Raw genomic sequence first — 13,247 nt, 5'->3', positions numbered from 1 at the left:
CCTCCCTCTGCCAGCCGCCCACGCGCCGCTGTCTCCCCTCCCAATCCCGGCTGACCCCGCCCCTCTTGGCCTCCCCACCGCAGCCTGACCTCTTGCTCAGTTGCCCCCACAGTTGATGGGAGGGGCTGGGACCACAGCACTGCTCCCCTCACCCAGATCCCTGCTGGGCTGGGACCTGGGGAGCTGGGGTCCCATAAATGGCTGAAGCTGTGATTCCTAAATGTTTGGAAATTAGGAGCTGGGGCCTGGACTCCAGGGCTTCAGTAGGCTGGGTCATTGGTAGCCCCTAATGGAGATAGCTGGGATCTTGGAAGGCGTGGGAGCTCAGAATCCTGGGTGCCTGGGAAGGCGTGAGCTATGAGTCAGGACTTCCAGCGTTGTGAATGAAGCCAGGGGTCTGGAAGTGTGGCTTTAAGTGGATGAGTCCAAGTCCTCCAGCAAGGAAGGAGTGGCACCAGATTCCCCAGTTCTGCAAAAGCAGTGTCCAGTGGCCAGTGTCAACCTCCACCTCAGACCCAGGTGAGAATTCTGTTCTAGACTAAGGATGAGAGGGAGACATTGTTCCTGGGAGTATTTTGAGGAAAAAGGTTATGGACCAGGTCAGGCGTGGGAGGCGTCAGAGAACTGGGTCTGTGTCCCTGGACCTGGAATTTGTGGCAGGAGACCCTCCACTGCCATGAGGTTCAGTTGATGCTACCCAGCCAGAATTTCAGTTTGTGTAGCAGAAGTTTTGTATAAATTTGAAGCAGGTGATATATAAAATAGATAAACAACAAGGACCTACTGTATAGCACAGGGAGCTATATTCAATATTTCATTATAACCTATAATGGAAAAGAATCTGAAAGAAAATATTTGTATATACATGTATAACTGAATCACTTCGCTGTACACCTGAAACTAACACAACATAGTAAACGAACTATACTTCCATTTTAAAAATGGTTTAAAAAATTGAAGCAGGTGAAACCCAGGAGTGGAGCCTTGTGACTCAGACAGGGCAGGGGTCTGAGTATTTGGTTTAGTATCTTCACATCTCATATTTGTTGAGCACCTACTATGTGCCAGGCACTGAGAAGAAAGCAGTGAGCAAAGTAACGTGCCTACCTACAGGGGGCTTTCACGTTCTCGTTCTCTTTTGCAATGAACCTAGACTCTTCTTGTGACCATCTTGAGCAAGTGATTTCATTCTCAAGCCTCAGTTTCTCCGTCTGTGAAGTGGAAACATTAATGCTCTCCCACACTGGATAGAAGACGGCCGGGATGGGAAGGTGGGAGACCCTAAACTGGGTCCTGCTGGTTAGATTAAGGGGAAAGGACATTTGCCTGGAGCAGGGGTTGAGCCAGCTCCCTCACTGTTCAATTGGTTCACGAGTTTGATTGACAGCTCGCTTGCTTCGGGGCGTGGCCACATTCGGAAACGCCGTCGTGACATCACAAAGCCCGGAATCTCCGCGAGAAGTCCAACCTTATTTTCTGTTCCGTCTCTCACGTCTACGTTTCCAAACCCCACCTCCCGCGTCACGTCAGCACTTCCGGATGCGCTGGCCTATAAAAGCCGTGCAGGCGGCGTCAGCGTTAACTTGATCCGGTTCTTACAGGTTTGTTTGTATACGTCTCCCTGCACGACTCTGCGCCTGTTTGTCGCGACAGCGCTTGCAGCAGCCGGTAACAACTTGAGTCCCCGAGCCAGGCGCCGGAGGGCGAGATGAACACCCTGGCCTCCCGAACCTTCTGGACCTGCGATCGCTTGTGGCAGCCCCAGCCGGTACTCCTGCCCCCAGGGTGACGCATAGTACCCAGCCGGTGAGTGGCGGCGTTGGAACGCCTAAGTCCCCAGGGGTTTGGGAGCTGGAGATCAGACTCTTGGTCACTAATGAGAAAGGAGCTCAAACCTTTGGGTTCCAAGATAGAAGGGCTCGGGGCCTGGACTCCTGGGTCCTACGGAGGGCCTGGGAACCTGAACTCCTGTGATTGGAGGGGTGGGACGGGGACGGACCTCAGGGATCGGATTTAGGAAGGAGAGGGAATTAGGAGATTGGAGTCCTGAGCCGGACAGAGGAGTAGTCTGGGAGCCAGACTCTCGGGTCCCAAATGAAGGAGCAATCTAGGAATCGGAATTTTTGTGTCTCCGAGGGAGGTGGGTGATGGGGGCCTGATTTGTCAATCCTCAGGAGGATGAGAAGCAGGGACTAAGGACTGTCCCCAAGGAAAGCAAGTAGAAGACTTGTCTTTTTGCTTCTTGGGACTAGAAGTCTGAGAGGAGATGGGGCTGGGGGCTTTGGGGCTAAGCAAGGAGAGAAGGGGGACCCAGATTCCTGGGTATTCAGAGATGAGGCAGGAAACAAAGGACCGAGATGGGAGTGGCTGGGATCAGAAAGGAATTTGGGGCAGGGACACCCTCTCTCGTGTTGCTGTTTGTGTTACTATTTTCGTTGCTATGACTCAGAGTCATTCATCCTCAGAGTCATTCATCCTCTGATGTGATCCCCTAAATGGCTTCTAATCTTTATTCCTTTTGTTTCTCACTTTCTCCCAGCCCAGACAGATGGCCCCAGGCCAAGTGCCCCATCAGTCTGCCCCCTGGAAGGATACCCACCCCTTCTTCCTCCTGTCCCCACTGATGGGCCTCCTCAGCCGGGCCTGGAGCCGCCTGAGAAGCCCAGGACCTCCAGAGCCCTGGCTGGCGGCACCAGTAACAGGAGCAGATCAGGGAGAGGCTAAGGCTTCTCTGACCACCCACCATGCTCCCTGGAGCAGGCGCCCTCCAGAGGAGACTGGAGACAATGGAGCAGCTGAGAGCGATGGAGCAGCATCGTCGGGGGCCTGCCCTGACCTGAAAGCCAAGTGTTCTCTTCTCGAAGCCTGGAGACTTTCAGGTGATGATGATGAAGAGAATGGCAGAGAAGAAGCAACCAGAGTCCCTAGCAAGCTGGGAAGTGAATTTATAGAGGGCCAGCCTGCTCCCCTGGCCTCCAGCCTTCGGATAAGATCCCTGCAGGACCCTCCTGGGGAGGAGAAATCTGAGGAAGGAGGAGTTGCTAAAGATAAAGAGATCATGTTCCCTTTTCTCCTATCAGGCTGGGAGTACTGTCCAGGCTCGGAGTTAGAGGAGGAGGGGGTTGGAGCTGTAAATAAAGAAGCTCCGAGAACATCTACGTCCCCCTTAGCTCCAGGATCCACGCCCAGAGCTTGGGTGTGCTGCCTTCCAGTGGAGGAAGGGGATGAAGCCACAGTGGAAGAAAGAACAGAGGATAAAGCAGCCACGAAGACCTCTACTGCCCCCTCATCTGTAGGCTCCCACCCCAGGGCCTGGGAAGGTTGTTCAGGGGAGGAGCGTGAGGAAGAGGCGGACAACAAGGCTGAGACCAGAGCAGCTGACCCAGAGCCACACTCAGTTCTAGCCCAGAGGCCCCTGCTCAGGACTTGGCAGCATCAATCCAGTGAGATCACAGAGGAGGATGAAGAGGAGGATGAGGACAGTGCTTTGTGGGCAGCTGAGGGTCTCTCTTGTGTCCCACACACCAGTGCCTTCCTGAGGGCCTGGGTCTATCGACCAGGAGAGGACACGGAGGACGAGGATGACAAAGAGGACAACAAGGACAACAAGGAGGAGGACAGTGATTCAGGAGCAGCTGAAGAGGAGGGAGAAGCTGAGGGTCCTTTTTCCATCCCCCCTACCAGTACCTTCCTAAGGGCCTGGGTGTATCGACCAGGAGAGGACTCAGAGGAGGAGGAAGATGATGAGGATGAGAATGAGGATGAAGATAATGAGTCAGAAGCAGCTGAGTCGGGAGCAAGTCCCTCCCTTCAAGCCCAGAATGCCCTCCTCAGGGGCCGGATCTATCGGCCTGGAGAGGAAACTGAGGGAGAGGAAACTGCTGAGGAGTGGAAAGAGGCTGAGTCCTGCCCCTTCCGCGTGGCCATCTATTTACCTGGAGAGAAAGCGCCACCTCCCTGGGCTCCTCCTCGGTTGCCCCTCCGACTGCAGAGGCGGCTCAAGTTTGAAGAAACCCCCGTCAGGCATCAGGACCCTGAGCCTCTCCTAAAGACCAGAAAGGTGGGTGCCGAGAGCTTAGATTCTTGAGTGTTAGGGAGGAGAGGGCTGGAAGCCGAAACTCCTGGGCTTGGGGCCAGAAGGGCTGGAGGCCCTGACTTCTGGGTCCCCTGTGTTGCAGAGGGTTGCGCTGGGAGGGCTGTGTTCACTGTAATGCAATCCTTTGCAAGAGGCTGGGCCCCTGTGGGAGGAGGAAGCAGTTGTGGCTCAGGTCAACCCCGGGGAACCACCTCCACCTTCAGGTGGCTTGGCGAATGACTAGCCAGATAACAATCATTGTTATGCAACTAATTTTTGTTTGGTTCTCTCTCTCTACCCACCTCCCATCTGTGGCTGTTTGTATCTTGTGTCTATCTCTGTGCTGGTCCATCTCCAGGTGCGCTTCTCTGAGAAGGTCTCTGTCCATCTCCTGGCTGTCTGGGCAGGACCAGCCCGGGCCGCCCGCAGAGGCCCTTGGGAGCAGTTCGCCCGGGATCGCAGTCGCTTCGCCAGACGCATTGCCAGGGCCCAAGAGGAGCTGGGCCCCTACCTCACCCCTGATGCCCGAGCCAGGGCCTGGGCACGCCTCAAGAACCTTTCCACTTCTGTGGCCACCATACCTGCCCCTACCCAGACCTTACCAATGTCCCCCATCCAGGCCACGCCCTTGAGCCATGCTACAGCCTCTCCCCTCCTTCATATGTCTCCTTGCCTGGACCTCAGTGGGAGGCGTGGCTAAGATGATGTAGTTTTCATGTTATTAACTATTTATTTTTTTAAGTGTTGGTTTATGTAGGAATAAAGTCTTTTGTAGTGAGCAGTGTCTCTGTGTCTGAACTGACAGCATCCACTATTCCTGGGTCCCCAAGAAAGTTGGGAAGAACAGCAAAAGGCGAGTGCCTCAATAGAGGATAAACTACATTCCCCATCATCTCTTGGATTTGCCTTTTTTTCATTGTGAAGCTTCTATTGAACTAAGGGCTGGTGGGTTTGGCAGTTTTTCTTTTGCTTCTGCCTAAATTTTTGTTAAACTTGGGATGGTTATCTCCCCAAGGGGGCTGGCAGCTGGACTCACTAATCCCTCAGAAAGTGTTAAGCTCCAGATTTCTGTGCCTCCTGGAATGTAAAGACATCCTACTGGCAGGTGTGGTGAGTTCCTCAAGGCTTTCAGCTGCCCCGTTTCACATTTATAAGCCCTTTTTCCTTACCTACAGCACATGGCTAACAATCGCACATACCTTATGAGACTGTACAGCCCAAAGGAGTTCATGTTTAAAACAATGCTTCAAATAACAAATGTTACGTAAGTGTTAGCTAGCATTGTAATTATTCTCTCACCTGCATGCATGTCCTTTAATTACTCACCCTATTTACCTCTCCAGCTTGGAACTATTCTCAGCAGTTCAAACAAGAGTGGCCCAAATGTCCTGCACCGTCCAGCCTCATACCCTCCCCCTCTGCACTGGTTTCCCCAAGTTCCTCTACACTATCATTTCATTCCCAAACCGACCAAGCCCCCTTCCACCTTAAGATCTTTGTAGGAGCTGTAGCTACTCCCTGATGTTCCTATCCTTGAACCTTCTGGTTCAGCTAGTTCCTTGAGATTCTTCAGATGTAGTCTGAAAATCATTTTTTTAGAGATGTTCTGACCGAGCCAGTTTGTGCCTCCATGTGCTTTCCTCCTTTATAGCAGACGAGCATTTTGATTTTTTGTTGTTTAAGACCCATCTCCCATGATCGGCCTGTGATTTCAGGAAAGCAAGTGCTGCTGAACAGCCCACTCCCTAGAGCATAGTACTAGGCACCCAGGCGGTGGCTAATAAGTATGGGTTATTAGTAAACTGGGGCAAAAGAAGGCATGTTGGGGCCCTTTGTCCAAATGAGCAGGCACAGAAGCTGATGGGAGTATTTCATTGAATTACTCACACGCCAGCTTCCCATTGAAAATGGACAAGCAGATGGCGAAGGCTTGGAGAGGGCAAAGTGGGAAGCAGAAGTCCATGGTGAACGCGTCTGGGGCTACGCGGCCGAATTGGAGCACCACGTAGTTCGCTGAGGAGGAAGTCAGGAACTAAGCCTCGCGTGTCTCATTTCCCTGCTGCGGGCCTCTGAGCCGGGAGAACTACGACTCCCGAGAGGCTGTGCGGTGCCCTTTTCTATGCCCAGAATCCCTCTGAGGGCCATGCAAACTACACTTCCCAATAGGCTTTGCAATAGCGTGGCGTCCGCCCTGCCTAGAAAAACGCTCAGGTGCTCATGGGAGAAGTAGTTCTCGTCCGCTTATGCCCCCCTTTCCCAGGTAAACCGGTTCCTAGAAGCTCACGGTCATCCGGATGCACGATCTGGAAGTTCTTGACTGAGGCCCGGGTGACGCGACCATGAAAATCGAGCACATAGGTGCCGCTGTCGTCGCTCCACGATGGGGCTTTATTTTGCAGCAGGGCCAGCCCCTGGGTGGCCCCCCGTTGGAGGCGACTCAGTAGCGACTCCTGTTCCTAGAGGGTAAAGTAGGGGGCATGGTTAACCTACCACCAGCCAGCTTCCTACCTCCGGACGGCAGAATTTTGAGTCCCTAGTCTGTCCTCACGTAAGTCTGACGAAGTCCTCCCAGCTTTACACGTGACCTTATGCAACCTATCGGCCCTCTCCCTCGTAGGAATTATGGCCTGTCCCCCAGCCCCTCCTCTCCCATTGACCCAGAAATTCTCAGCCTTGCGGGACTCACATTTTGTGGCTGGACGCTAATTCTCTGGTTTTGGGCGTCAATTCCTGGAATGATTACAGTCATTTTCCGAGGCCCTCGGAATCCCAAGACGTTGGTCTCCTGGGGGTAGCAAGCTCCATTTGGCCTGTGTCTTTCTCCCTCCCCACCGTCCTGTTCTATTCTCTTTCGTCTCCCGGGCACTCACATAACACACAGCCCCCAGCTCCTTCCTGATCCGAGTAGTCTCTGGGAAGAAATTCTTCTTTTCAGGATTCACCCCATTGTCGAAGATGGAGAACTTCGTGCCCAAGACATTAGATCTACTCCAAGAGGGGAGTGATCAGCATAAAAATAATAATTATTACTGTTTTGCTGTTAACATTAACTGCTTTCCCATCTCATCTCATCAAATCTTCCCATCAATCCTCTACATAAGATTCATGTTCTGTGTCCCATGTATTCAGTCCCTGCCCTCTCCCATTCTTTGGTAAGCCATGAGTTTAGCCTCCTACTTCGGCTCTAAGGAATGCTCTTCCCTCTAAAACTAAAGAACTCATATATCCCAACCCTCTTCTCCCCCAGTGCTTAGGAGTCCCAGCCCCTTGCCTCTCAAGAAGTCAAATGCCTTAAATGTCAGCCTTTGCTCCAAAGCCTTCAGTTCTTCTGTTGCCAACCACCCTGGGCTTACAACTTGAAGAACTACAAAACCCATTAGCCCTAAGAGAAAAGATCCTAGAGCAGATGGAACTTCTACCTGATGGCCTGATGGGAAATGTAGTTCAATTGTCCCTTTTTTCCCCAGGCCCCCTGCTACCTGTTTCTCGCACATCAGGACTCTGCCCACCTGACTTTACCCACAAAGTTGTCTCCCTCCCGAGATAGGTCTATGGGGTCCAGGGAGATGAGATAATTAGAGGTTTTGCTTCTTTTTCTCTTGCGCGCAGCCAAAAGGAAGTACTGTGGATGTAAGAAATAGCCTATTAGAATCGATTTTTGGTATCTGGCTAGGGCTAGGGGCCCAAAGACAAGGAAACACCCTGTCCCCAAGACAGAGGAAAGGGTAACGGAGTAATGTGTCCCAAGGCTTGCTGGGAGATGTGGTTCTCACTGAAGGAAGTCATCAGCTGGGTCCTGAATAGGGAGCTTCATTTCACATCTTAATATCTCCCCTTCATTCCTTACACCATTGGGTCCAGGGTTGGGGCTGAGCCCAGGCAGGGATGAGCCTGACTGGCAGGCAGGGCCAGGCTTTGAAGAATAGGGAAGAGCCTCTCTTGGAACTTTGCAGCAGGACTTTGGTAGGCGTTTCAACAGGGAAAAGCAGGTCTGGCACTGAGTAGGGAAAAAGCCTCTTCTGGGAGAGAGGAGTACCTTGAGGAGAGACTGCCACACCCGGGAAGGGAGTGGCCAGACTAAGAGGAGCTAAGCTTGGCTCCGGAAGGGAAATCCACGAGGGGAGAGGCTTGGTTCCTGAGAGGCAGGGTTTATCCTAGGATTGGATGGGGCCTGATTAGCACAGAAGGCTCGGTGAGGGACCAGACTTTGCCCAACAAAGATGGGGCCAATACCTCAAGAGGCCTGTAATGGGTGGGGTTTGGGACCCTGTGGCCTGGCTTTGAGAAAAACTGGCCCACCTGAAGGGTGGACAGGGCTTGATTATGGGATGGGGAGGGCCATAGGAAAGGAGAGGAGACTAGTTCTCTGAAGGTCAGGGCTTGGTATTGGAGCTGACTGGTCCTAGTTCAATGGCGACCAAGTCCGGGAATTGCGAAAGTCTTGACCTCGCTCAGAAAGGGGCTGGACTTGCCCCTGGGAATTGAGGCTTGCTCGCAAGGCTGCCAGACCGTACCTTCTGGCCGTCGGGCACCTCCAGGTAGAGATAGTAGCAAGGGAACATGCCCTTGTCTACGCCGCGCTTGTCACGTCTGATGCAACACTGCACCGTGCAACCGCACCGCGCAGGCCTCAGCACATACGCTTCCATGTTCCTGCCCGGCCAAGGGCCTGGGGCGCGGGGAGGCCAGCGGGGCGAGCTCCTGGCATCGCTGCTGCCCGTGCTACCCGTGCCTTCCGAGGCCTCGGACACCTCCTCGCCGGCCGCCCCTGGGGAGTTCCTCACGGTAGACTCCGATTCCTCTTTCTGCTCTTCCAGGTCTTCGCCCTAGCCCACGTGCCAAATTCAAGTTGAGGGACAGCCGAGACCTGCCCTTCACCCAACTTGCCAACTAGTGATTGGCCATCCCAGCTCAAGAGTTACACCCTCTCTCAGCCAAGTTTTCTACCTATTGGTCAAATATCTCGGCCACCTGCTGATTGGCCACTACGTTCAAGGGGCCCACCCAGCCAAGTTCTCATCATGTTTACTGGCCAGTACCTTTAGCCTCCCTCTGCAACCACACCCACTCCACCTACCTATTGGAGAATCCCGTTGAAAGTACTGCCCATTCCGCTAATGCCAGTGTTCATTGGGCTAGATAACTCATAATACCGCCCAGATCTACTCAACTGAAACTATCGCACCTTCGTCCATACCAAGGTGAGTGCCAACTGGCCCTTTCTATCACTGTTTCACCCTCTCCAAAGCTCACTGCCTTTCAGTGGGCTGGGTTTTAATGTCTATGCTCACATCAATTCAGATCCTCTAGATTGACTTACTAAATGGTGCATCACAGAGCCTCTGCTAGCTCAAACATAACAGGTTCCACCCACCAGTAAAAAAGGACCTTGACTGGACTTCAGAATTTTAGCCATCCCTCACCCCGCCAGAGTCCGAGACTAGCCCTCCTCCACCTATATTCTTACTGGCTGTGCCACCTCCCACCTTGTTGGAGGCCAAGTCTCCATGGCCCCCATCACCATCCATTCCAGGGTTTGGTCTCGGACTAGGCACCTCGTATTCATCTCCAACATCCTGGGATTCACTCTCATCCTCAGCACTGCCCCCTAAGAGGTGGAAGAAGCCCTAAGAAGACTGAGCTCAGGACACCTGGGTCCCAGGAGTTTGGGACAAGGTCACCAATACTAGTTGGAAAGGCCAGAACTCCTGGGTTTCTGACCCTTATTTATTTCTCATCAACCTCACTTGCCAGATGCTCCTCCCTCTCCTTGTGCTCAGGGGTCTATACAAGCTGAAAAGTCTCTGTTCTGGATCTAAGGACAAGGAGAGGTTAGAATCCTCCCTTTCCCTTGTCCTAGAGAGAGCATTGGAGAGACTGGGGAACTAAAATGGGATGGTGAGCAGAGTTTGGGGTGATAACCCAGAGTCCTGTTATTGAAATCATTGGTCATGTCATGAGAATAAAAGGAAATGTCACTACAATGGAATATTATTATGAAATAAAAAGGAATGAAGTACTGATAGTGCTACAACATAGATGAACCTTGAAAACATGCTAGGCAAAAGAAACCAATCACAAAAGGTCATATACTGTATTAACCTATGCATGAAATGTCCAGAATAGGCAAATCAAAAGAGACTGAAATTAGATTACTGGTTACTTAGGTCTGGGAGAAATGGGGAGGCAGGTACTGATAAAAGGTTCAGGGTTTTCTTTGGGGGGTGATGATAATGTTCTAAAATTCATTGTGATGGCTGCACACCTTGGTAAATACACTAAAAACCACAGAATTGTTAACTTTAAATGAGTGCATTGTATAGTATGTGAAATATATCTCAGCAAAGCTGTTACAAAAGTGAGGAGGGGAGGATTTGCCACGTGGACCAGAGGGCCAGATTTCACCCGAGGTCCCCAAAATTACCAGGTCGTTGGCGGGCTGGCCAACCCCTACGTCGAGTCCCTGGAGGCTCTTCATAAGGAGGTGAAGAGGCGAGAACATCCTCCACAGAGACTTCCTCCAACTCCGGATCGGAACTGTCTGGTAGTCAGGATAGGGAGGGGGACTAGAGATTGGGATTTCTGAGGACTGGGGAGGGAAAAAGCTGGAGATTCAGATTCTTGGGTGTTGGAGAAGGAGAAAGTTCAAGACCTGGACTCTGTGGTGGGAGGGATAACGGGGTTCGCGGGGATCCTTTGGAGAACAAAGATTGAGGTCCAGACTCCTGGGTACTAGTGGGAGTGGAATTCTAGGGTATAGGCTGCCCAAGGATTTGAGATTACCTGCCTCTGTCAGCGATACCAGTGGGCCACACTCGCCACTGCCATCTCCACAGCAGCTCACAGTGCCCAGGACACTGTGGATAACAGGGCGCAGATGTGCCTCTGGCACGTTCTCCTGAAGAAAAGGGTTCCTGGGGCCTGGGAGAAGGTGCCCATTATCAGGATGTACAAATTCTGGTCCTCTGAGAAGATCCGCCTCCTCACTGGGCTCCCAGACATTGCCCCTGATTGACGACCCAAATCCCCGACACCCACTGAGAACCCAAATTCCATCCTAAGGTTCAAACAAGCACAAGCCTACCGCTAAACAGTCGGCGGTTCCGTGTGCAAATAGCCCCACGCCGCGCTCTCAGTCTCTCCAGTACCTCGGCTCTAAATCACCCAGGCCCAGCCCCTAGCACTTCACCAACTTCAGCCGTCAGGGACTTCCAAACTGCATCCGGGCTTTCCCAGGCCACGCCCCCAGTCCTACCAGGCCCGCCCCAGGACTCCTTAGACCTCCCCCACCAACCCCGCCCTCTCTGGGCGGTCCCCGGCTCTCCCAGGCTCCGCCCCAGAGCTCTAACAAAGCTAATTACAGGATTCTTTCGGACCCCACCTCTAGTTGCACCATAACCTGCACCTGCTCTCTTCAAGGCCCTGCCCCAAAGTCTCACAGGTCCTGTCCCTGGGCCCCAACAAGCTCTGCACTCAGGCTCTCCTGAGCCCCGCCCAAGGGTTGTCAAGCCCCGCCCCCGTGCTCTACCAAGTCCCCGCCCCAGGGCTCCACCAGGCCCCGCCCATTCAAGTCCTTTAGACCCCGCCCCCACATTCCCACAGACCCTGCCCCCTCCACAGGCCTATGCTCCTTCTGGACTATTCCTCACCCCTGTCTCCCGAGAGGCGTTTCTCCCGCCACCATGGTCGCCGGGGCCGCAGGAAAGCATCCAGATTGGCCCGAACCATGAGGGCCTCTTGGCGCTTGCGTCGCTGCTTCTTCTCAAACAGCCGCCGCTGTGGGAGCGGCAAAAGGGTGTATGGCGGCCAGGAACCCGACAGGAAGACAGGGATGGGTGAAAGGGGGCCTGGGCCAAGGGGAGGCCTGCATCGGTGGGAGAGTTCCAAGAGTCGAGGCCTTCAATCCCTCAGCAACTCCTTCCTTAGATCCAGGAGTCCTGGCACCCTGTCCCCTCCTCCCCCAGGACCTAGGAGTCCTGCTCTCCAGAATCCTTGTTCCTTAGAAATTTTGGAGTCTCAGCACCAAGGGTTGCTTATTAAGATCCTGAATTCCTATTTTCTCATTTCCCAGTTGCAAAACGTGAGGCTCTGGAGAGCAAATGAGGGCCAGGAGTTTCAGAACAAGACCTGGGGATGGGACTTTCAGGGAGGTATGGAAGATGGAAGAGGGGGTGGGGTTGGCAGGATTCCTGGGCATAGTACCTGCTGTTCCAGCTTCTGTAGCCTCATGGTGGCAAGCTCATCCCCCAGGGCCCTGAGAGAGGTGCAGGCTCATAGTGACAGCAAGCAGGTCACCCTAGTTGCCCAAGAGCCCCTCCCTCTCCTCATTCCCTCTGCTCAACTTAGGGTTCTGAGCACTTGTGAGGTCACAGAAGGGGCAGAACTTGAGCCTGCTCCACCAGTTCTGAAGCTTTTTCTCCCAGCACTTTGTCTGTCTAGAATCCAGAAGTCAGAGATCCCAAGGCCCCTCCTGTCTCAGGACTCAAAGCCCCCAGCCTCTCCTCTTTCAGACCCAAGGGTCTCCATCTACAGCTCCTTCTCTTTAGGTAGGACCCAGAAGTCCAGGCCCCCAGCCCCTTCCTGCAAGGACCAGAGCTGAATGGGTGTGGGCATAATGAAACTTTGAGAATTCCCCCCTGCACCTGATTTCCACTCCTGCCCACCTTATTTCCCCACTCACTCTTTCTTCCATATGTCATTCTCCTGAGACATTCTAGAGAAGCAAAAAGAGGAGTCAGGACCCAGACCCAACATCCCAATGGACTCTGCCCTCCAACACCTGATCTTAAACTTTAAGATTTTCTCCTGGACCTATACAGCCCAAATTCCAGTACCTACACTTGTTACGGACCCAGCAGTCTGTTTCTAGCTTTTATCACTATGAGGAGTTCTCTTCTCCCCAAATACCTAACTCTCCTAAACCCAGGCATGGGAACACAGGACTTTTGACCCCAAACACCCCACCTCCAGAGACCTGAGACCCCAAGCACCCACCTGCCTGGGATCTTGGAGACTCCCTCTCCTCCTTTGGTGCCTGGAGAGGCTTTTCACATTCACACCTCAGTGTCTTGCCTCTCTGGCCAATTTCTAAACATACCTGACCCTCTCTTTGGGAGCTGGGGACCTAATTTCTGAGTTTCTGGGAAATAAGCAGGGGAAAATAAGAATGCTC

The 13,247-nt window shown here is 53.0% G+C and overlaps 2 protein-coding genes across 3 annotated transcripts; one reads left to right on the top strand and one right to left on the bottom strand.

Moving 5' to 3' along the window:
• Positions 1-1,563: 1,563 nt before the first annotated feature.
• PPP1R15A (protein phosphatase 1 regulatory subunit 15A) lies at positions 1,564-4,853 on the top strand. Of its 2 annotated transcripts, none has more exons than XM_010946932.3 (3): positions 1,564-1,806; positions 2,540-4,060; positions 4,434-4,853. In XM_010946932.3, the coding sequence occupies exons 2-3, from the start codon at positions 2,549-2,551 to the stop codon at positions 4,773-4,775; spliced, it is 1,854 nt and encodes a 617-aa protein (XP_010945234.2). In that variant the 5' UTR covers positions 1,564-1,806; positions 2,540-2,548; the 3' UTR covers positions 4,776-4,853. The 2 variants fall into 2 exon arrangements, with proteins under 2 accessions (XP_010945234.2, XP_045366631.2); XM_045510675.2 differs by lacking the exon at positions 1,564-1,806 and adding an exon at positions 1,850-2,140.
• Positions 4,854-4,989: 136 nt separating this feature from the next.
• Positions 4,990-12,943, bottom strand: TULP2 (TUB like protein 2). The gene is made up of 12 exons (XM_045510676.2): positions 12,756-12,943; positions 12,278-12,329; positions 11,725-11,851; positions 10,859-10,996; positions 10,500-10,616; positions 9,562-9,683; positions 8,590-8,901; positions 7,585-7,697; positions 6,946-7,060; positions 6,762-6,860; positions 6,360-6,531; positions 4,990-6,088 (listed from the first exon to the last, which is right to left on the bottom strand). Exons 1-12 carry the CDS (start codon positions 12,827-12,829, stop codon positions 5,955-5,957), a joined length of 1,575 nt encoding a protein of 524 aa, XP_045366632.2. The 5' UTR covers positions 12,830-12,943; the 3' UTR covers positions 4,990-5,954.
• Positions 12,944-13,247: the final 304 nt, after the last annotated feature.

The sequence above is a fragment of the Camelus bactrianus genome, chromosome 9 (genome assembly GCF_048773025.1).
Source record: "Camelus bactrianus isolate YW-2024 breed Bactrian camel chromosome 9, ASM4877302v1, whole genome shotgun sequence".
Taxonomy (NCBI): Eukaryota; Metazoa; Chordata; class Mammalia; order Artiodactyla; family Camelidae; genus Camelus; species Camelus bactrianus.
The sequence above is the reverse complement of the archived record's forward strand: the minus strand, read 5'-3'. Positions and strand labels throughout refer to the sequence as shown.